Source organism: Sorex araneus, chromosome 3, assembly GCF_027595985.1.
Source record: "Sorex araneus isolate mSorAra2 chromosome 3, mSorAra2.pri, whole genome shotgun sequence".
Taxonomy (NCBI): Eukaryota; Metazoa; Chordata; class Mammalia; order Eulipotyphla; family Soricidae; genus Sorex; species Sorex araneus.
This window is the reverse complement of record NC_073304.1, coordinates 111,884,553-111,907,973: the sequence shown is the minus strand read 5'-3', so window position 1 is coordinate 111,907,973 and position 23,421 is coordinate 111,884,553. Positions and strand designations below refer to the sequence as shown.

The 23,421-nt window shown below is 53.0% G+C and overlaps 1 protein-coding gene across 1 annotated transcript in view; it reads right to left on the bottom strand.

Annotated features, from left to right (window-relative positions):
• The window catches only part of NUDCD3 (NudC domain containing 3), a 65,107-nt gene that overhangs the window by 11,259 nt on the left and 30,427 nt on the right, over positions 1-23,421 (bottom strand). The window contains exon 3 of the mRNA XM_055133964.1: positions 10,466-10,598. Coding sequence (XP_054989939.1) covers positions 10,466-10,598 — 133 coding nt within the window. The remainder of the gene's footprint in view (positions 1-10,465; positions 10,599-23,421) is intronic.

The following is a 23,421-nucleotide window of genomic DNA, read 5'->3' as shown; positions in this document are numbered from 1 at the left end:
ACAACTTTCTGAAAATATTTTAAAAATTAAAAAATAAAAAGAACAGAAGTCAAAATAACCACATCAGGGTGGGAGATATAGCACAGCAAGTACGGCGCTTACCTTACACACTGTCAACCTGGGTTCGATCCCTGGCATCCCATACAGTCTCACTCCCAGAAGGGATCCCTGAGCGCAGATGGATGTGCCCCCCCACCCCAAACACACCTACATTAATAGATGTTCAAGGGCTGTCTTTACCACACACCACTGCAACCCTCATTACAACCAAACAGAGGGAACGTTGGACCGTGGAAGACTGTGAGGAGGTCTCATATGAACTTTCTCCAGGCCTAATGTAAGTGTTATCAGAAACTGACAAGACATTTTGTATACCAAAAGCGGCAAACCGGCACACCTGACTTCCTCCTCACAGAATCAGGGCTTCTTTCTGCAACATGGATGGTATAAAGGCATCACACTGAGCAAATTAAGGGAGGAGTTAAACTATCAGATGCTATCACTCATCTGTGGAACAGAAAATATCAAACAATGACAAAGCCCTTGGCCATGGATTTCAAAATCGATCAATCTTTTTTGTAAATTATAGCTTTTAAAATTTTCTCATTATAAGAATAAAAAAGGAACTACATGAGATAAAAGATGTTAACAAAACTCCTGTAGTGATCCCTTTACAATATATACACATGGCAGATCATGCTCAATCCTGTAATGTAATACAATGTAACAGTTAATTAAATCTCAATTTAAAAAATTCTCAAGAAAAATTGTAAAGGCGAGTGGACTGGGTACCTGGCTGGCATGGAGTTGAGATGGTGTATAGGTCAGAGGAGCCCACAGCACTGAGCTGCGGGCAGGATACTCACCTACAAAAACTGAACTGAAAATGGTGCCTGTCAGGGGTGCAGGGCTGGGGTGGGTAAGAGGGCGCCTGGGGACACTGGTGGAAGGAAATGAGCACTGGTGGTGCCATTGGTCCTGGAACACTGTATGCCTGAATCTCAATTATGAATAACCTTGTAAATCATAATATGTTTATAAGAAATTAAATTTAAAAAAATAAAAAGAAAAAAGAGGGAGAAGGATCCAGTTAGGTCCCAAGTAAGAGAATCTCCTCTAAAAGCGCAGTGAGAAAAGGAGCAAGATGCCATGTGGAAGATAATCTGATAGTCAAGACAGGGTGGGGGCATCGGCTGCCGTCCTTCCATGAGTGCCTGCGTCACCGAGCTCTGTCCATGCTGTAGCCCCCACAGAACAGTGGCTATCTGATCTGGGGGGACGCGGGTCTCAGTGGGTTCTGAAGCTCTCTGCCCTTGAAGCAGACGACAATTGCTGAAGACAATTTCAGCCAGTGCTTTACAGCTGAGGTGGCTTGTAACAGTGGAAAATAATGAAATAAAGACTAGGTCCTTTCAAATGCTTGTAGGAACAAACTCCTGGGCTTAGAGGAGCACCCCAAAAAGCACAGCTGCAGATATACCTCAGGATCCTGAGGGCCAAGCCTCTCACCCTGAACTCCAGACTCTTCTTCGAGAGCATGAAGTGGGGCCAGAGCAATAGTACAGCAGGGATGTCGTTTGCCCTATATGTGGCCAACCCAGGTTCAATCCCCGGCACCCCACAGGGTCCCCCAAGCCCACCAAGAGTGGTTCCTGAGCACTGCCAGGATGAGTCCCAGCAGAGTTGTGAATGACAAAGCCCGGCCCAAACGTCCATGGAGCGCCTCGGCAGTCACTGAGTCTCTGGGTCCCAGAGCTCCGGGCAATCTCCAGCAGCTGTGCTCTCAGCTCTGCTCTGCTCCGCCATCACGGAGAGACTCTCCACCCAGTCCTGGTGAAAACACGGGGGAGAAGGGAGGGGGGTCTATTTCCAGATAACAATGTAATTACTAAAAACGGCCATTTTCAACAACAGAAAGGCACAAAGAAACAAGGAAGAATGGCTCATGGCAGGGTGAAAATAAAGCTCTGCTGCGTAGGAGCCGGCTGCAGGCTCACAAAGCCAGTGCATCTGCCAGTCTTCGTTTGGCCACGCACTGAAAGCCAAGACACGAGCAGGATCTCCCTAACAGAGAGTATTAATAAGGAACTATTTCTCCTAAAACTGCTCTAAGAAAACTCAGGAGCGGGGATGGAGCACAGTGAGTAGGGCGTTTGCCTTGCACAAGGCTGACCTGGGTTCAATTCCCAGCATCCCATATGGTCCCGTGAGCACCGCCAGGAGTAACCCCTGTGCATCGCCCGGTGTGACCCAAAAACCAAAAAAAGGAAGGAAGGAAGGAAGGAAGGAAGGAAGGAAGGAAGGAAGGAAGGAAGGAAGGAAGGAAGGAAGGAAGGAAGGAAGGAAGGAAGGAAGGAAGGAAGGAAGGAAGGAAGGAAGGAAGGAAGGAAGGAAGGAAGGAAGGAAGGAAGGAAGGAAGGAAAGAAAGAAAGAAAGAAAGAAAGAAAGAAAGAAAGAAAGAAAGAAAGAAAGAAAGAAAGAAAGAAAGAAAGAAAGAAAGAAAGAAAGAAAGAAACGCAGGAGCTTGGGTGGGGGCTCATGGGGGCTTTGGGGTGGTGGAGAGGTGACTGCATGCCGAGACCATAAATATCAACACTTCTGCACACACAGAGCCTGAATCATCAAATATCTTTGAAGATTAAAGAAAGGTAAATGGTGGGGCTGGACCGAGAGCACAGCGGGTAGGGCGTTTGCCTTGCACTCAGCCGACCCGAGTTCGAATCTCAGCATCCCATATGGTCCCCTGAGCACCGCCAGGGGTAATTCCTGAGTGCAGAGCCAGGAGTAGCCCCTGTGCATCGCCAGGTGTGACCCAAAAAGCAAAAAAAAAAAAAAAAAAAAAAGAAAGAAAGAAAAGTAAATGGCTGCTTATCAGAACTAAAAACCCCTCAGATTCATGAGTAATTAGAGGAAAAGAAAAAAAAATCCACCTCAACCCTCAGAATCAGATGTCAGCGGCTAAAAGAAAGACGCCACAAACTGGAGCACATACTCTGCACAGCTGTGGGCCCAGGTCTGACGCACACTGCCCCTAGCACTGTGAATGGGCCTAAAAAACACAAGCATCACAGTTCAGCAGCATCTGTCCTTTTTTTGAGGATGCGGGAGTGGGGGGGTGGGTCATACCTGGCTGTGCGCAGGGTTCTCTCCTGGAGGGCTCAGGGGACCATATGGGGTACCAGGGAAGTGACCCGGCTGGTTGTGTAGGAGGCAAGAGCCCCATCGGCTGTCCTGTCTCAAGTCCTGGCATCGTTTATCTTAAGCGCATTCAGACAGTAGTCTAGAGCTGGGCAGAATCACGTACCACAGAAATCTTACCGTCAATGCTGAACTTCTCATGGGAGTCATTACTATACTCAAAGTAAAAAGATGAATGGTTTCATAGATCCTCACTATTTAATACACACAGCTGAAAAATACACAGCACTGGGTTTTCTACTTAATATATGCTACTTTCAAACCACCATGAAGTTGAAAACTTCTGGGCCAGAGAGACAGTCCGGGGGGTAGGGTGTTTGCTTTGCACACAACTGACCCAGGTTCAATCCCTGGAACCCCAAACAATCTCTGAGCCCGCCAGCAGTGATCCCTGAACACAAACACAGGAGTAAGCTCTGAGCACTGCCAGGTGTGGCCCAAAACAAAACAAGCTGAAAAATCCTATATTGAACCAAAATAAGCTCATTGTAATAATAGCACATTGTTTACAGAATGTTGAATATAATTCCCAGTGTAAAGTCTAAGAGAACTCAAAAATATATACATACGTATATATAGAGTCTATAAAAATAATGAGTGAACTAAAATACTATGCAGGGAAGGTTACAAAAGATGGAACAGAGGAACAAAAAGTAAGGATCTTTACTACAAAGATACAGTAACTGGAGGCTGCGGAAATCAGGCAGCCCAAGGACACCAGTGACAGGGTCTGTGCTGCTCCCTGGTTCCAAGGGCGCAGAGATGAAGGTCCTGAGAAGACCCTAGAAGTCAAATTCTGTTGAGGACAGAACGTGTCTGACCTGCACGCAGTGTTTGCTGGAGGACAGCCACAGAGCCCTAAGCCTCAGGCTGTTTCTGCTACCCCGACTTCAGGCTGTGCCGCACCGCCAGCGGTGGCTGGTGAAAGCTGAGGAGCCCTGGGCCTCCTAAGCCTTGACCACAGTCCCTTCTCACTGACTGAAACCATAAGACACAACAGAGAGACAACATGGGGAACAAGAGAAAATCGCGGAAAAGCATTCATCTGATAAGGGTCTAGTATCTGGAATTAAAAAGAACTCTTAACTACTCGGCAATAAAATGACAAATAATCCAATTTAAAAACTAAATAACTTCAAGAAATCTTCCTCTCAAGAAAATAAACTTATAACCAATCTGCACAGAGAAGCAGGTGACAGCAGGAAGCACAGGCCAGACTCAGGGAGACGGGAATCTCACCCTCAGAAGGCAGACCCCCCCCACACACACAGGATAGGAATCTCACCCTCAGAAGGCAGACCCCCCCCACATACACATACAGGATGGGAATCTCACCCTCAGAAGGCAGACCCCCCCCCCACACACAGGATAGGAATCTCACCCTCAGAAGGCAGACCCCCCCCACATACACATACAGGACGGGAATCTCACCCTCAGAAGGCAGACCCCCCCCCCACACACACACACACAGGATAGGAATCTCACCCTCAGAAGGCAGACCCCCCCACACACACACACACAGGACGGGAATCTCACCCTCAGAAGGCAGACCCCCACCACACACACACAGAGGACATGAATCTCACCCTCAGAAGGCAGACCCCCCCCCACACACACAGAGGACATGAATCTCACCCTCAGAAGGCAGACCCCCCCCCACACACACAGGATAGGAATCTCACCCTCAGAAGGCAGACCCCCCCCACACACACAGGACGGGAATCTCACCTCAGAAGGCAGACCCCCCCCACACACACAGGACGGGAATCTCACCCTCAGAAGGCAGACCCCCACCACACACACACAGAGGACATGAATCTCACCCTCAGAAGGCAGACCCCCCCCACACACACACAGAGGACATGAATCTCACCCTCAGAAGGCAGACCCCCCACACACACACACAGAGGACATGAATCTCACCCTCAGAAGGCAGACCCCCCCCACACACACAGGACAGGAATCTCACCCTCAGAAGGCAGACCCCCCCCCACATACACATACAGGACGGGAATCTCACCCTCAGAAGGCAGACCCCCCACCACACACACAAAGGACAGGAATCTCACCCTCAGAAGGCAGACCCCCCTCACACACACACAGGACATGAATCTCACCCTCAGAAGGCAGGCACCCCCCCACACACACACAGGACGGGAATCTCACCCTCAGAAGGCAGACCCCCCCACACACACACAGGATAGGAATCTCACCCTCAGAAGGCAGACCCCCCCCACATACACATACAGGACGGGAATCTCACCCTCAGAAGGCAGACCCCCCCACACACACACACAGGATAGGAATCTCACCCTCAGAAGGCAGACCCCCCCCCCCACACACACAGGACGGGAATCTCACCCTCAGAAGGCAGACCCCCCCCACACACACACAGGACGGGAATCTCACCCTCAGAAGGCAGACCCCCCCCACACACACAGGATAGGAATCTCACCCTCAGAAGGCAGATCCCACACACACACACAGAGGACATGAATCTCACCCTCAGAAGGCAGACCCCCCCCCCACATACACATACAGGACGGGAATCTCACCCTCAGAAGGCAGACCCCCCACACACACACATACAGGACGGGAATCTCACCCTCAGAAGGCAGACGACCCCCCCACACACACACAGAGGACATGAATCTCACCCTCAGAAGGCAGACCCCGCTCACACACACACAGGACAGGAATCTCACCCTCAGAAGGCAGACCCCCCCCCCACATACACATACAGGACGGGAATCTCACCCTCAGAAGGCAGACCCCCCCCACACACACACATACAGGACGGGAATCTCACCCTCAGAAGGCAGACGACCCCCCCCCACACACAGAGGACATGAATCTCACCCTCAGAAGGCAGACCCCGCTCACACACACACAGGACAGGAATCTCACCCTCAGAAGGCAGACCCCCCCCTACATACACATACAGGACGGGAATCTCACCCTCAGAAGGCAGACGACCCCCCCCCCACACACAGAGGACATGAATCTCACCCTCAGAAGGCAGACCCCGCTCACACACACACAGGACAGGAATCTCACCCTCAGAAGGCAGACCCCCCCCCCACATACACATACAGGACGGGAATCTCACCCTCAGAAGGCAGACCCCCCCCCACATACACATACAGGACGGGAATCTCACCCTCAGAAGGCAGACGACCCCCCCCACACACACAGAGGACATGAATCTCACCCTCAGAAGGCAGACCCCGCTCACACACACACAGGACAGGAATCTCACCCTCAGAAGGCAGACCCCCCCCCACATACACATACAGGACGGGAATCTCACCCTCAGAAGGCAGACCCCCCCCACATACACATACAGGACGGGAATCTCACCCTCAGAAGGCAGACCCCCCCCACACACACATACAGGACGGGAATCTCACCCTCAGAAAGCAGACCCCCCACACACACACATACAGGACGGGAATCTCACCCTCAGAAGGCAGACCCCCCCCACACACATACAGGACGGGAATCTCACCCTCAGAAGGCAGACCCCCCATACACACACATACAGGACGGGAATCTCACCCTCAGAAGGCAGACCCCCCATACACACACATACAGGACAGGAATCTCACCCTCAGAAGGCAGACCCCCCCCCCCACATACACATACAGGACGGGAATCTCACCCTCAGAAGGCAGACCCCCCCCCCCCACACACACACACACAGGATGGGAAGGCAGACTACACACACAGTTTGTCGGTTCGGTGTGAAGTTATCGAGTTGCTGTCACATGTTGCGGCCAAACCTACTGCTGAAAACAGGCCGACACAGAGTGGCAGAGTGGGTGTGGGGCAGAAAAGCAAAGATGCTTCAGCTTCTCCGACCTTACCCTAGAGGAGCTGAGGTGGTCTCAAGCAAGCAGGAGAGGCCAGGAGCATGTAACACTCTCGCTTGCTCTCACAGATCAGAGACCAGGTCGACATGCCAGCAAGGTGGGCACTGTTTCTGTGGCCGGGCAATGAATCAAAGATGCCCATGGAGACTAGTTTAGCAATCAGCTTGTCCCTAGAAGGGGCAAAGGCCCTGGAGATGCGAAGCACTGGCCTCAGGAGTAACAGTGGGCCATACAACGGGAAGCCCTGGGTGCCTGCACTGTGGAGGGCGGGCATGGGAGCAGCAGAAGAGCCAAGAGCAGCCGCTGGGAGGGGCCAGTGCGTGTGTGGAGGTGGGGGTGACACTACAGCCTCCTCCTTCAGTCTCAAGGCACCGAGACTGCTGCCCAGAGCCCAGATGCCTACACAGTGTACAGGCGGGGGGAGGGCTGGTACAGGACAAAGCCGGAAGCTGGCCAGAGGCTTTTCATGCAACACTTTCCTATTTCTGCACAGGTAAATGTGCTATGCATTCAAAAATACAAAAATAAAACGGATCAACGCAGTCTATTAGTCTTTTCTGTTCTGGAAGTTTCCTAGAATAAAGCCTTCCTACATTGTTTCTAAACTCGTTCAGAGATGAGAACACCATGTTATGAGCTTTTAGCACAAATTTCATCAGCTGCAACAAGCCCAGGGCAAAACGTCACCGTACAAGACATACCCAGGCACCACAGTGCTGGCTGTTTTGGAAAGTTCCCAGGATGAGGACAGAGACCAGGAAGGCATGGCGGTGTCCCCGCCATCAGAGTCTCAGCAGCAGCAAGCTCACCCATCTCCAAGAGAAAGAAGAATGAGGAGGAAATGATTCACTTGTCACTCAATGTCACCCAGTCATAATTTCACTGGTGACAGTCTCATGACATTTTCTACTCAAATGGTGATCAAGCAAGGTGAGGGTGGGTGGGGCCAGGGTCGATCAACCATTTCCCCACCAGTTAACCCGAGGCTGTTCTCAGGCCATGGGGGTCTTGGTCACCAGGAGTTCTCTCCTCTGTTAAACTAGAATCAGCCAGAAAAGTCTCGGGGCCCAATTCTGCAGCGTCAGGGGCTGGAGAGATAGCACAGTTGGGAAGGCGCCTGCCCTACACGCAGCTGACCCAGGTTCAACTCTAGCAACTCACAGGGTCCCCCAAGCCCTCTAGGGTTAAGCCCTGAGCATTGCTTGTGTGGCCCCCAAAACTAAGCCAAATCACAACCATCTTCCAGCACCAGAATGAGCAGTCCGACGGCGCCGGGCAGCGGCACAGCACAGCGCAGCAGGGCAGCGGCAGGCGCGTCTGCATCACAAGCTCCTGCTTCCTCTCTGAACCCTGCTTTTCCCACGCACTGTGGGTGAAGCAAAGAACATGGAGAAGAAAAGATCTAACAAATTTTATTATTTTATTAGATTCATTTTTAGAAGATTTTCTTTAAGTTCACCAGGGGGAAAAAAATTCTTTTTTTGCTGTGCGTGAAAGCAGCAGCGTGGCCTGACGTGTCACGTTCCTGTGCGACCTGACGGCCCGTGCGCCAGAGGGAGAAACCAGGCAGGAAACACCTAGACTCGGCAGGGCCCTCCCACGTGGACACTCACTGGTGAGCCGCTGCATTCCAGGGCCATCAGGATGGATCCTGACAGGTGCCACTGACAGGAGCCAAAAATAAACCTGGCGGCAGGCGGCTGTGACAGGTACCTCAGGGAGCAGCTGGGAAGGAGCCGGTCCAGAGAGTACATGCCAACTTGGAGAAAAATCCCCGAGACCGACAAAAGCCCGGAGATGCGAGATAATCTGCATTCCAGAATGAGGCACGAGGAAAATCTTAATTCACCCACAAACTGAGAACCAAGTTTGTTCAAGTTACAGCAGAACAAGAATGACATGAAAAAGCAAACTTGACTATGACTGTAAGACTAAGGAAACTTCAGACTGGCAGATGATGCCTGACCCATGGAAGATGGGAGTCAGGTGTGAAACGCCGCCAAGGTGGGAACTCAAGTGTCCCACAGACCTACCTCTAGGCAAGGGAGCACTGGCTTGAGCCCACCCAGAGGGCAGACGCACTCTCTCCTCACCACGAGGCCCCCAGCATGCCCACGCATCTGCCAGCTTTCACCGCCCAGTTTCAGACCATCACGGACAGCTCTGCGGGCGAGTGCTGCGGGAAGGACAAAGGGTGGGACTGCACTCGGCGACTGCGAGGACACACTGCCCAGAGCTCACAAGTGCCCTGAGAGGAGTGAAGGGAACCTTTGAGGGCGGCCTGAGCCGTGACAGAGGCAGCCTCTCACTGCACCCCACACCCCACAGCTCCTGAGCCACATCCACAGCACCTTCAGGGCAGCAGCCACAGAACGAGCTGATTCATCTGGCTCCAGCAGGAAGATGCAAATTCAAGGGGCAGTCTCATGGCCCCCCACTCCCAAACTGTGGGGGCTGCCCCCGACCAGAGGAGTGGCAGAGACAAGAGAGCCCAGGGCACAGCCTGGTGAGCCTTGGGTGTGAAGGGAGGGGTCATCACCTCCACCTGTGTCTCATTCTTGGGGAAGCGTCTCTGAAAGAAGTGAGCAGAGCCTGACCTGACAAAATAGGGGGTGTAATATGGGGAGAAAAGCCCGAGCTCAGAGCAGACACAGAACATGGCTCTGCCTCTGGGTCCAGTCAACACTCGCTCACCCCCATACGGAGAGCTTGACTGCTACTGGGATGACAGGGACAAGGAGGACACAGCCATAAATTCCCTGTGTCAGCTTGGATGATGAAGGAACTTCTCTGTGCCTATATTCCTCATCTGTCGATTATGAGAGCTATCACTTTTCAGGATACAGATTCTAATGAAGATTTCTGGCGAATGCGTTATTTTATTTTTTATATTGAAGATTCTCATGTCCCTCTTCACTTGTTAGAGTAGGGATTTTCTGCTCCCAAGTGAACCCTCGTTCTAATGGCCTAGAATGATGTCACGCTCAGCCAAGTCCCCACGTAAAAACTGCTCCTCCCCCCGCTCCTGCTGGCTGAGGAGTCGGAGAATCAGCTGGGGGAGCTCCCAGGCGAGCACAGGCCCAGAGTGCGTCCTCAGCAGGGCCGCGCGTGCTCCAGCCTCTCCCCTCTCACCATCTGAAGAGCAGGTCACTCTAAGGGCCACTGTGGGTGGCCAAGGGCAGTGCAGGCTGTGCCTGGAAAGGTGCTGCTTGCATGGGGTCCGCCCAGAGTTGATCCCCACCACCCTGAGCACTGCTGGGCGAGGCCCCAAACTGAAAGGAACCAATAAGAAGCCAATAGAAAGCCATCCATGAACCCAGGGAAGCTGGCCGGGGCTAGGCCAGCACCTGTCTGAGCAGAGGAGGGTTCTGTGTGTGCCACGGAGCTGCGCTCACCTGCCTGCCCTTCACCACATGCCTGGGCACGGGCACCTTGACCTCCAGGTCGGTGTAGTCCTGTGACCAGGTGTAGTTCTCACGCACAGCACCGTTGTAGCTCTCAGCGTTTCTCTGGAACTGCTCCTGCCTCCTGAGAAAGAACAAGGGAGAGACAGCTCAAGCCACACGCCACCTCAGGGTCTCCAGAGCCGTCACCCCGATCTCAACCGCTCTGTCTTTCACACTCTGGGAGCCGTTTCCTCTCTGCCCCGGCAGGCCAGGCGCAGGGGAGCCAAGTGCCATGCCCATGGGCTCCCTGCAGAGAGCTGCTAAGAAACTGGGTGCCCGGCAGAACACATGCGCCTGGAGAGATGCAGTTCCTCAGAAATGCTTCTTAAAGCAAGACAACTTCAGACACCATTGCTCAACCTGCTTCCATTCTTGACTGACCAACAGGTCAGACCCAAGCACAGCACTGAAGGGGAGCAGCAGCCCAAGACAGCAGCCTGCGCAGGGCTTCCGAAACTTCCTGCACTTGTGACGCTTCTTCACCCAAGAAACCTGAGGCAATCTCCCTTAAAGTTTTCATGGGGGGGGGGGGCTCGGAAGGGGCAGGGGACACAAGGACACAGAGGTTGAGCAACAGTCTCTGAGAAAAGAAGTATTCTGTGTTTGCGATGGAGTGAGCAGGGCACTTGCCTTACAGTCAACTCAGGTTTGATCTCCAGCACCCCATACAGCCCCCAAGCACTAACAAGAGTGAGTCCTGAGCACCGCCAGTTGTGGCCCCCAAAGTAAAAACAAAAAGTTACCATATGGAGTCACAACAAAACTGAGGATACGTGGGCTCAGAGACCCCAGCATGAATGCACACCTGGGGGAAGGGCCCAGACCCACACACGAGACTGTGATGGCATGTCTGCATCTGCACACATCACCACACACAAGGAGGCACTGTCAACACCTGCGCAGTGATGCAGTGACGGCGTGCCTGTTCCATCCACAGGACGACAACACACACACACACACACACACACACACACACACACACACACACACACACACACACAGAGTCCATCCTCGAACCCCCTCAGGAGAAACTCGCTCTCTAAGAACCAAGTCAGAGGAAGTGAAGCCCACCTCAAGGCCCCACCACAGGCAGCTGTCAGGACCTGCAGCTAGGCCATGTCAATGCCAGGAGACAACACAGGGGGCACCTGGCCCCATGCCCTCCAGCACATCCACCTGCACGCAGGGGTGGCACAAGTAGGCAGGGAGGTCTCCAGAGAGCCCCTGCCTCTCGGGAGGAGGATTCGCAGTGTGTGGCCTTCTGTGTCCCGTGAACAACCAACAGCAACGTGGAGGGACAGCAGCATGCCCTGGCACGCGTCAGAGACAGGGCCCCTCCAAGTGGAGGCCACTGCCAGCACACACGCTGAGCCCTTGTGGGACGCCCGCCTGGCCCGAGGAGCGGCAAGGGAGCTGCTGCTCGTGGGGGCGGGCATGAGTGCCGGGGCATTGCTCTGACAGCGCGAGTGCTGTTTTGCACCCTGACTCCACACTCACTTTAAATAAAGCGAATTATTTCCAGCCGACGGTGGGTAAAAATAAGCCTGGCGTCAGGCGCAGGTGCTGAGGGCCCCCGCCCTCCCCAGCTCCGGGCGTCCTCTGCTCCCCTCCAGCTGCCAGCAGCTCCGCAGGCGGAGACGGAGGCTGGACAAGGACCGTGAGTCAGTGGCGGCCACCCTGCAGCGCCCACACCACAGCACATCCGCCTGGGTGGGAACTGCACAGGTGGGCGCTCAGGGCCAGCCCCCACCCCCTGCACCATCATGGGAACCGGAGCCTGTCAGGGCAGAGACTGGGCAGGTCGGGGTCCTACGCCGCGCAAGAAGGGCTGCGACTCCCTCCCTGAACTCTGCCTCGCTGCCATGTGGCCCGCGTGGGCGTGCGGGAGTCTGCAGCTAGCAGAAGGCCCTGACAGCGCCTTCCCCTCTCAGTCACTTCTGGGTGGGGGGCAGCCGCCAGGCCCTCCCAATCAGGTGCAAACAGGCTTTGGGGGATCGGCATGCTCCCCCTGATGGCGGCTCTCTGTGCTGCACTGCCCCCCTGCAAAGAGGGTGCCCTCCACCCCTGCCGGTTCCTCTGTCGAGGGGCATGTGACCCACTTGCTGTTCAGGCCACAGGCTCGCAGCCTTCGGGCGTCTGTCTCCCCTGAAACATGCTGTGGCCCAGGGCTGAGGACGAGGCAGCAGCCTGGGGCCGAGCAGGCCAGGGACAGCCTACTGGAAAGTGGGAGCATGTCTGAGAGGAGTGACGAGACGAGTATGCGCACGGCCAGAGAGTGGCCCCACACGGGCAAGCTTACTCCGGAGATGCTCTTCAGGGCTGTTCTACCTGGCCAGCACGTAGGGCCAGACAGAAGACTCCGCACATGGCTTCGGAACAAGGATGGATTCTAATACCTCCAGAACTAAGTAATTTTATCTACTCCCTATGAGTGGCCTATGTCCAGTGGATATTACCTGGCTGGAAGGAAAAGAGAGGCCAGCAGCGGCCACCCCAAGGACAGAGCTGAAGAGCAACTGAGTGGGGTAGACCAGGAATGGGAAAAGGCAGGGGGTCCCACAGGACGGGAGGAGGGGAGCATAGAACTGAGCTGGAGAAAGGTAGGGTGGGCAGGAGGGGCCCTGGGATGGTGGTGAAAGGGATGGGGCAGAAACCTAATCCTTGGCAGTATTATCACAGTGCTTCAAATTTTAAAAAGTGAATAAACAATTTTATCTATTCTGACGGTGGCCAAGTCTGAACAGCCTAGATCAGTAAGGGTCTGTGTCTTGTCTGGGCTCTCCCTGGCTTACAGACTCCTCTATGTACACACACAAAAAATTATCTGTTGGGGGCCAGAGAGAAAGGGCAGGGGTTAAGGCACTTACCTTACATAAAACTAATCCAGATTCAACCCCAAACACCACATATGGTCCCTGATTCCGCAAGGAGTGACCCCTGAGTGCAGAGCCAGGGGTAAGCCCTGAGCACTGCCAGGTATGGCCCCAAAACAAACAAACAAAAAATTAAAAAGTAAAATAACTTAAAGTTTTTTAATAAGAATTCTTCATTGGCTTTGGAATTTACAAACGCCTTTCTCTGATTAGGACTCTGTCTTCTTTCTTTAAGATATCGAAACAAAACAAGCTTCACTACTGTCCTCAAAGGTCTTCCCTCCTGGGTGTCTGAAGGTAGTCGGAACTATTCTCAAACCAAAAAGAACCCCTCCCCCAAAAAAGATTTTTTTCTTTTTTTTTTTTGCCCAATGTGAAAGTCCTGGGCCTGACATGTGCTCCCCCACACCCTTCTACTTTGTTTCAATTTTTTTAATCACCCCCTTTCTGTTCAGCCTTGCCACCTGCATAGTCCCCAGACCAGTCCTTCCAGGAATCTGCCTCCAGTCAGGGGGTGTCCCTTTGTGACAGGCATTCCCCAGCTCTGGAAGACACAGAGGTGCTGGGAACCTCCTGCCCTCAGCCCCTCATCCCAGCATTAAGATCACTGTCACTGTCATCCGTTGCTCATCGATTTGTTCGAGCGGGCACCAGTAACATCTCTCATTGAGAGACTTATTGTTACTGTTTTTGGCATATCCAGTATACCATGGGTAGCTTGCCAGGCTCTGCCGTGCAGGCTTGATACTCTAGGTAGCTTGCCGGGCTCTCCGAGAGGAGCGGAGGAATTGAACATGGGTCGGCTGTGTGAAAGGCGAACGCCCTACCGCTGTGCTATCGCTCCAGCCCAGCAGTAAGATAATTCTTTAAAATGTTACAATGAGTATAGGTCTAAAGTTTGAAATTTTCGAGTAAAGTTAAAAAGATTAGAGGATGGAGGGCTGGAGTGATAGCACAGCGGGTAGGAGTTTGCCTTGCACGCGGCCAACCCGGGTTCAAATCCCAGCATCCCATATGGTCCCCTGAGCACCGCCAGGGGTGATTCCTGAGTGCATGAGCCAGGAGTGTCCCCTGTGCATTGCTAGGTGTGACCCAAAAAAAGAAAAAAAAAAAAGATTAGAGGATGATGACTTTTTTCCTCTACCTAAAATAAAAGACAGCAGACTTGGACTCTGTCCTGAAACGCCCCAGCACCATTCGATCAGTCTAACAGATGCAGCGAGCACCTCTGGTAGTCTGTGGCCAACAGCCAGCCAAGACCTGCGAGAAAGCACAGGGGGAAGGCGCTTGTCCTGCCTAAGCAGAGCCAGGAACATCCCTGAGCACTGTCAGGAGTGGCTCAACAACCCACTCCCCTTCTGGAATAATAAAGACGGTAAAGCCGGAGGGCCAGAGAAGGGGGTGTGGGCACCCGTTGCCCAAAGAGAAAGCGGCACATCTCAGCACTGGAGCAGGAGCTGGTGGGGGGGGTGTCCCCACCATTCCTGGTTGCTCTGTCCCAGGACACAAATGCCACCAGCAAGACCGCAGCCATGGGCACTGTCTGGGGTGAGAGCAAGTGGCAGGATGTGCTCCTGGAGTATGTGCTCTCATTAACGCACGGCCTTCCTGCCAATACCCAGGGCTCCCAGCCCGCGTCCCCAGTTCAGAGCACCCAAAACAGGGTACGGGGAGGAAGCCAGACCCTCAGAATTTGCCGAGACAAAGAAATATAGATGAAAGAACAGCCCTACAGGCATCAGCACCTGAGGAGCAGCACATGGAACTGGCGTCCAGGCAAGGAAGTATCCGTGGCTCAGATTCCTCCAGGAAAGTGTCTTCACCTCACATCTACCATGTAAGGGAACTAAACCAAATGTGAAAATCCCACTGAAGTTCAAAGCGGACCGGAAGAAGAAACAGCATTCAGTGACCAAGCCTGCGAGGGCCTGGCCCGCACGGCACAGCACAGCCAAGGGCAGGCCTTCCCAGTGGAGGAAGCAGAGCCGCACGGCTGAGCGACCAAGAGGATCGGGTCATCCCCACAAGGGACAGAAAGGGGAGCAGGAGGCATCTGAGTTATATAAGAGAGACGAAACTTTCTGTGCATGGCCAGGGCCGTAGGCATGCCTTGTGAGTGTGCGTGCAGAGGGGCAGAAAAATCCATAGAACAGAGACAGGAAACAAGGGAACAGTAGAGGGAAAGATTAACCCTTGATGTTTTAATCACGGCATTTTTTTTTTTTTTTTTTTGGCTTTTTGGGTCACACCTGGCGATGCACAGGGGTTACTCCTGGCTTTGCACTCAGGAATTACTCCTGGCGGTGCTCAGGGGACCATATGGGATGCTGGGAATCAAACCAGGGTCGCCCGCGTGCAAGGCAAACGCCCTACCTGCTGTGCTATTGCTCCAGCCCCATGTCAATCTTTTAATCATCATTAACTTTAAAAATAAAGTGCACAGGGGCTCAACTGCAGGGCGCCTGCCTTGCATTCTCCTAACACATCCACGCCCCACCCCCCAAAACACCACTGATGTGAGATTCAAACCAGAATCGCCCTGGGCCACCTGACATGGACAGCTGGTGTCAGCTTGTATAAAACATTTCTTTTGTTCTGCATTTTGGGTCACTCCCTGCAGTGCTCAGGGCTGACTCCTGACTGTGCTCACGAATCACTCCTGGAGGGGTCAGGGAATCATATGGGATGCCAGGGACAGAACCTGGGTCAGCTGCATTAAGTATCTTACCTTTTGTACTATCATTCCAGCCTCTATAAAACATTCTTTTTTTTTTTTTTTAGGTCACCATGAGATACACTGTTGCAAAGTCGTTCATGATTGGGTTTCAGTCATACAATGTCCTATCACTCAGCCCTCTGCCAGTGCACATTTCCCACCACCAATGCATCCAGAGCTCCCATCTATCTAGGTCTCTCACCCTCACGCCTGCGTGGTCACATGTGGGCTACCCAGAGAGCCAAGCAGCTACCGACAAAGGCCGTCACTGCTGCAAGCTATTTTTCTTGCCAATAAATATTGGTTAATATGCTAAGGTAGAATGAAGGTGCTATGCTTAATACTGTTAATTCTAAAGACACGCCAGTTTTAGATTAAGTCAAACTTTTAAAAACCCTCAAATGCGCAGTGCCAGAGACAAAGAAGGAAAGCGGGACACGCACTATTTCTTCTGTCACTGGCTCTAACTCTGTACGGAGACGAGTTCAGTCTTCTGTGGATTTGGAAGTCTCAAGGGCAAGCCTAGAGACCGTTCTGGGGGCAGCAGAGAAGCCAGTATGGGAGGGCAGACAAGCCCTTCCTGGGCACACAGTGAGGTCACAATGCACTCAATGGCCGAGTGCTCCCTCCAGTCCAGGCCTTCCTGATTCTTAAGAGGCCCAGAGACTAGCACACACACCGAACACTTCGTGTCCCTCCACATCCCACAGAGGCCTCACAGTCCTGAAGCACCGAAAGTGGCTCTAGTGGACCAGCCCAAACACCAACCACAGGATAAAATTCTCAGGGTAGCTACAGCCCACAGCTGAGTGGGAAAACAAGACCCAGGAGGGAAGGAGAGCACAGGCACGGTCTGCGGGTGGGATCAGAAAGCTGAGTGTGACAGGGTTGGGCCAAGGTCCCCAATTTGCAGGTAATAAGAGCTGGACTCTCAGGAAGTCACACCTAAGCAAACCTATGAGTGCCAGCCCGTTTTGGTGTGGACAGAGCCAGATATGTAAAGCCAAGAGCAGCGTGGGGGTGGGCAATCTCCACACTGGCTATAGGCTCTGTCACCACGGGAGCCAGAGACAGATGCCCAGGATAGGGGTCCACCCTCTGCCACAGTTTGGTTTTAACATGTGTGTGACGGGGCTCCTTGGAAAACAGAAGAGAAAGTGGCACAAAGTAAGTATCAGACAAATCTGAGGGCTGGGAGACAAGTGAGAGGGCCCAAGTGGCGCCTGCACCACACACCGAGGCCCAGCTACAAACAGGGCTCAGCTGCACGACCTGGGTTCGGGAGGCAAAAACAAAACAAATTCCAGATTGTCTCTAGTGCCAGCAAAAGCTCTGATCAAACAAATGAACAGGAGACCTCATACTCAATGTCACAGGGACACAAGAGCCAATCGGGGGCCGGAGCATAGGACAGGGAGGGCGGCTCACCCAGGTTTGATCCCGAACACCCCATATGGTCTCTCAAGTCCTGTCAGGAGTGACCTCTGAGCACAGATCCAGGAGTAAGCCCTGAGCACCGCCAGGAGTGACCCCCGAACAAAAAGAAAACAATTCACTCAGAGGGAGTTCGCACTGTGCAGGGCCAGGAGGGGAGCTACAAACCACACTGGTATTAGACAGATCAGACAACAGGCGGTGAGTACACATGGGATGCCGAAATCAGCACTAGAATGCACACGGGAGCTACAAGAGGAGGCAGCAGCACAGAGCAAGCGGTGAGTCGTGGGTCCTCAAAGGGCAATCAGGAAATAAGGATATCCTCACGACACTGACCATAGGTCCCTATGGAGTGAGAGCCCTCCCTGCCCCAAGGGACTGAGCCCTAGGGGCTGGAGCGATAGCGTTTGCCTTGCACGCAGCAGACCCGGGTTCAATCCCCAGCACCCCATATGGTCCCCTGAGCACCACCAGGAGTAATTCCTGAGTGCAAAGCCAGGTGTAACCCCTGTGCATCGCCAGGTGTGACCCAAAAAGAAAAAAAAAAGGGGGGGCTCAGCCCCAGCAGCCGACCTCCACAACCCAACCACCACCACGCTCCAGGCCGCTTTCCACATGCTCGATTCCTAAATCATGCAGCCGCAAAAGGGCAAAAGTGGCAATGCGACACATCATAAGACACTCCCTAATCATTTTCCATAATTACCACACCATGTCTGATTAAAGGCAAGATGACGCCAATGCCGCCCGAACCTCTCACGCTCTCCCAAACCCGGCTCACCATCTCACCTTAGACAACACACGGGTCAGCACACCAGGCATGAAACCCTACTCGTGATCCCTGCTGGAACTCTTAAGCGGGATTCCTGATGGACATCGCTGGCTGTTTTGCAAGGTTTGGACAAAATGGCGTCAGTGGGGCACAGAGAAACCGTGGCAGCAGCCGCAGCATCGCTGTTGGACATAGAGCCATGGTGGCAGTGTGCGCAGTGGCTCATCCACTGTGGGGTGCTGTCAGCCAACCACTGGGTGACCTGGGTCGGCACAGGTGTTCGACCTGGCACAAACCCTCTGCGATAGGTCCTGCTCTACAGCTGTTCACCCACCTCCGGGTGCACTCCGTCAATCTCAAAGAGATCAACCTGAGGCCTGAGGCTGCCGATGTCCCAGGTGCTGCCTAGAGACACAGGCAGGTGCGTCTTTGTCAAGTGTGCAGATCGTTACAACATGCCAGTCGACCAAAAGCTTACATTCGGTAGACTGGGAACACCTGTAAGGTGATTAGAGGCTGCCCCAAAAGCCTTCATCCCGAGAGTATCCCGTCGACATGGCAGAACCTGGCATTCTCTATATGCCAATAACAGTAACAGCGATGGTCCTCATTCCCCTGACCCTGAAAGAGCCCCCCAGAACACCATCAGACTACAGTAGCATGCAACAGGGACAAGTGGAGATGTTACTGGCGCCCGCTCAAGCAAATTGATGAACAACGGGATGACACTGACAGTGATACAGTGAAGGGAAACTATAAAAAGAACTTCCCCATAGCCTAGCAATCATCAGTCCTTTAGCATAGCATACTTCTGGTCAAAACTACTCAGGGTCAGAGACTGCATACAGGAGGCCAGCATCCAATACCTGAAACCGTATGGCTCCAAGCACCACCAGGAATCACCTGACCCGAGCATCAAACCAGAAGTAGCCCCAAATGACAACAAAAAACACCCAAGTTCCAAAGTACCAAAATACTTCTGCTCTTAAACAATCTGTATGCATTCATTCATAAATTCGTTTTTCAACCCACTTACTGCGACCTAGGGTCTGGGTGGCTGGAGCATTTCCCAGCAGCCCCGGGCACGAGGTGGGAGGGAAGCCACCTGGACAGGCTGCCAGTCCATGCACGGCACTCACTGCCTCCCACGCCCTCTGCCGGGCCAACTGAGTTGTGTGGGGGGAGCCCGAGCACACAGAGGGGCAGAGTCTGACAGACAAGGGCCCTGCTGCTGATGCGCTGATGCTCCTTTCCTTCTCACCAAAGGTATGACAACAAAAGGCTTCATTTGACAAAATGTGACATTTGCAAAACCTCGAAGTCACAGCCCACCCCCGAATACTGGTCAATGTCACATTATGATGTCTGTTGAGAAGCTTCCAAACTGTCTAAGGCCTCGATCTTTGGAGGCACGGCTATCTCTGGCCACCCACTGTCAGACAGCAGGACAGTCACAGAAATGAGAATGGCCACAAGCCGGCCCTGAGCCAGGTCCCTCTACTCTGAGCCCTTTGTCCCAACATCCATATGAGTCTGCTGAGGGTCAATGGACAACATGTCTGACCGGGATTCTCCTCAAAAGGCTCCCACCTGCCCCCCAAGGACGGTCATGGGCTGCAGGTACCTAGAGGTCTGCCGATACACACAAAGTGGTGGTCTTGTGCCTGGGACAGGAGCCCCAGGAAAAGCTTCTTCTAAGGGTTTAGACACATGCAGCATAGTGGCATTCTCAACACCACAGTGGCCAGGTCCCTGGGAGCAAGCCAGCCCGGCATCTGAGGCTGAAGTTCACAGGCGGATTTCCCCCATCCCTGCAAGGCTCCGAGGTGCTCATTGGTACTGGGGAGGCAGGTGCCCCCTCGAAGCTCTCAGCTGGGAGGCTGTTGCCAGCACTCATCTCTGGACAGTTCTTTGTCCTTGACACCAAATCAAAGTGCTAAACATGAAGGTCTTGCATCACCTTCAATTCCAGATTCCTCTACACTTCACACTACACACGCACACACACTTTTCTCCCCACTATTATTGAGATGACACGTCCATGCTGTCTGACATTCGTTCTTCCTGTGGCGTAGAGTTAAGGGATCCACCGCCAACCAGTCCCTAGCCGCCCCGGGCTCCCTCCAGCACTGCGTTTTCACTGGACACTGTCCATTCCGTCCCCTGACGCCACCATGAGGGAGACTGCAGGGCAGCTGTCCCCTCTGTTTTCCTTGCTGAAAAGGACTCGCTCTCACTCCACCCAGCTCGCGGCAAAAGGCACAAGTTGGCCTTTCTCGGAGCTGGACAGTGTCCCGTGGCGTGCCTATCACCCTGGCACAGGTCACTTCCAGACGGTGCTACTGCAGACTGCTTCGAACATAGGTGTGTGCCTGTCTTCTGGAATTTGTGTTTCTGTGTTCTTGGGACAGAAGACATGAACAAATACACTGATCCTCTATCAGTTCTAATTTCCTCACAAGTCTCCGTGCTGTTTTCCATAGATGTTAATCTACTCTTTTCTTTTTCCTTCCTCTTCCTCATTTCCCACATTTCTTCAGTCCCACAACTCTGAAAAAAGCAAACAAAGGGGCTTTCCCCCTCTGGCTCCTACGTCTGCAGCCCTGGAGAGCAAACTCCAGCAGTTTCCTTCTGCTCCATCTGAGGCCGTTACTTGCTGCTGCTGCCCTTCTGGAGGCGAAAATGTTAGCAATCTGTCATAGGGCCTTCCACAAATAACAAGGCATGTTTGCACACTGCTGGCATGTGAGGGCACCATTGTGTTGATTCCATAACTTTATTCATAGTGTGACAGCTGGATCTTAAGGAATTTGGGCCTGAAGTACTCCCTTATGAATCGCCAAGACAGGCCTTTGTGTGCTGTGGCTCCCCATCCCTGGGACAACTTCCAGCACGAGACACCCACCAGCAAGGAAGGGCTGCAGGCTTCATCCAGTCTGCTCTGTCCAGTTTCACCCGCCACCTGAGGCAGCCTCCCTGCACCGCGCGTCCCTCGGGTACCTCTGCCTGGGGCTGCCCACAGAGACAATTCCCAGCTGTCACTTGGCAGCTCTGCCCACGTGGACATGTTCTGCGTGCCAGGGCACAAAGCAGCACAGATGAGGCGCCTCCTGAGCAGAGCTCACATCCCTCAGCTCAGAGATGGGAGAGTCCGGCAAGTGTGACCCTAGAGGCCCTGCTCAGATCCTGGCTCCAGAGGGGATGGGGAAGACTCGATTCACGGAGATGAGCTGCCAGAGGCCTGGAGGGCGGTACTGGACGTGCCGGCCACCCAAGGCTACTGGCCCCAAGTCTACTCTGCCAGTGATTCACAGTGAACATTGTACTCGGGTCTCAAGCCCCTCCTGTGAAATGGAAAGAGTTCCTGTCAGAAAGGTACAGTTGGCCATGGGTGCATGCAGCTCAAGTGGAGCACTGGCCCTGCACGTGTGAGGCCTGGGTTCAATGCCCCACACCAGGCAGAGCACCGAAACAGAGCCCACCATATCAGCCATCACCATCAGGGAAGACTGAACAATAAAGATGCCTGAATGACATCTGGTAATTCTGAATAAATTTGCCTGAGAAATAACAATATGAAAATAACTGTCCTTTCTAAATCTCCTACGTAAAAGTTTCCACTCCTTGCTCCAGGAGGTGGAAAACCTTTATCATCTGAAGTTGGAAATGAAGGCCAAGATCAGAGATGTGTAAAGAAATCATCAACACACACATACAGTCTCGGTATCTTGTCAGCACTCCACAAACTGTTTCTTTGTCTAAAAGATAAATAAATGGATTGCTTTGATCACTCCAGGTCTTGTTTCTTCCTATCTAAAATTTGATTTGTTTCGCTTCTGGTAATGTTTAGTCTCTAATCACTGGGTTGGCCAGGAGAACTTAAAGGGGAAGAAATGCTTTTCTGTTCTAGACTGTCAATGTCGTTATTGCTCTAAAACATCAAAACCGGGCCTGGACCAACAGTACAGTAGGCAGGGCACTTGCCTTACACGTGGCCAGCCCAAGTTCAATCCCTGGTATCCTGTATGGTCCCCCAGCCTGCCAAGAGTGATCCCTGGCTGCAGAGCCAGGTGTAGCCCCTGAGCATCACCAGGTGTGGTCCAACTTCAAACAAAACCATCAAAACATGCCCCAGTTACACTGGAGGAAAGAAGTTACTGCTCAAGGCAGGATCACTGGGGTTTCTGTAGCCAGGGTGCAAAACATCAACAGCAACAGGCCTGCAACAAAGGACATCATCGGACCAAGGCCTGCAACAAAGGACATCATCGGACCACTTTTCACAGTGTTCACTATTCCAAGAACAAGAAAACATACATCTAAAGAGATCTGTGCGCACTGCTGCACCCCTCACAGCACCGAGACACGTACACAACACGTACATTGCATGGCTGCACTCCTCACAGTGCCGAGACGGGAGCAGTGCAGCGCCAACAGCAGGTGAGGGACAGACGGCGGTTTGCAGACGCAGTGCGTCATTGCTCAGCTGTCCAGCACTCAATACGACTTGAATGGACCTGGACGGTATTGTGTTAAGCAAAGCTGAGTCAAACAGAAAAGGACAAATCCCTGATGCCCTCACTCCTGTGTGGAATATAAAGAAATGAGGAGTTAGATTATGAACGATGGATACAGATCCTGCCAACAAACGTGGGTCTGCCAAGTGCGTGTGTTGGGGAAAGGGGGTGGCAGACAAGGAGGAGCCAAGGGACCAAGGAGGAGAGATGGGCACTCTGGGGCATGCGCTGAACTACGACATGAATGTAACGCTGCCGAGTCAATCATGGTAATACAGCAAGCCCCCTGTGCAGCCGTGCAGAGGTGAAAGGGCCAAGAGATCAGTGGTCACAGGTGGGAGTCGGGGGCACATGAAGATGCAATGGACGGGCTGAAGATGGGACTCCAGCCTGCAAGAACTCACCTCCCCCTCTTCCCTTCACCAGACCAAAGACCACACAGTGGGCTGGCCAGCAGGCCCAGTCGGCAGCGCCACATGCAGGCCACAGTGCTGCCCGAGAACAGGAAGGCAGCAGTGCACCACGGGAGGGAGCCCGCGGGTTCCAACCTCTACAAATAGAACCTTTCCGTTCTCATTAGCTACAGGCTG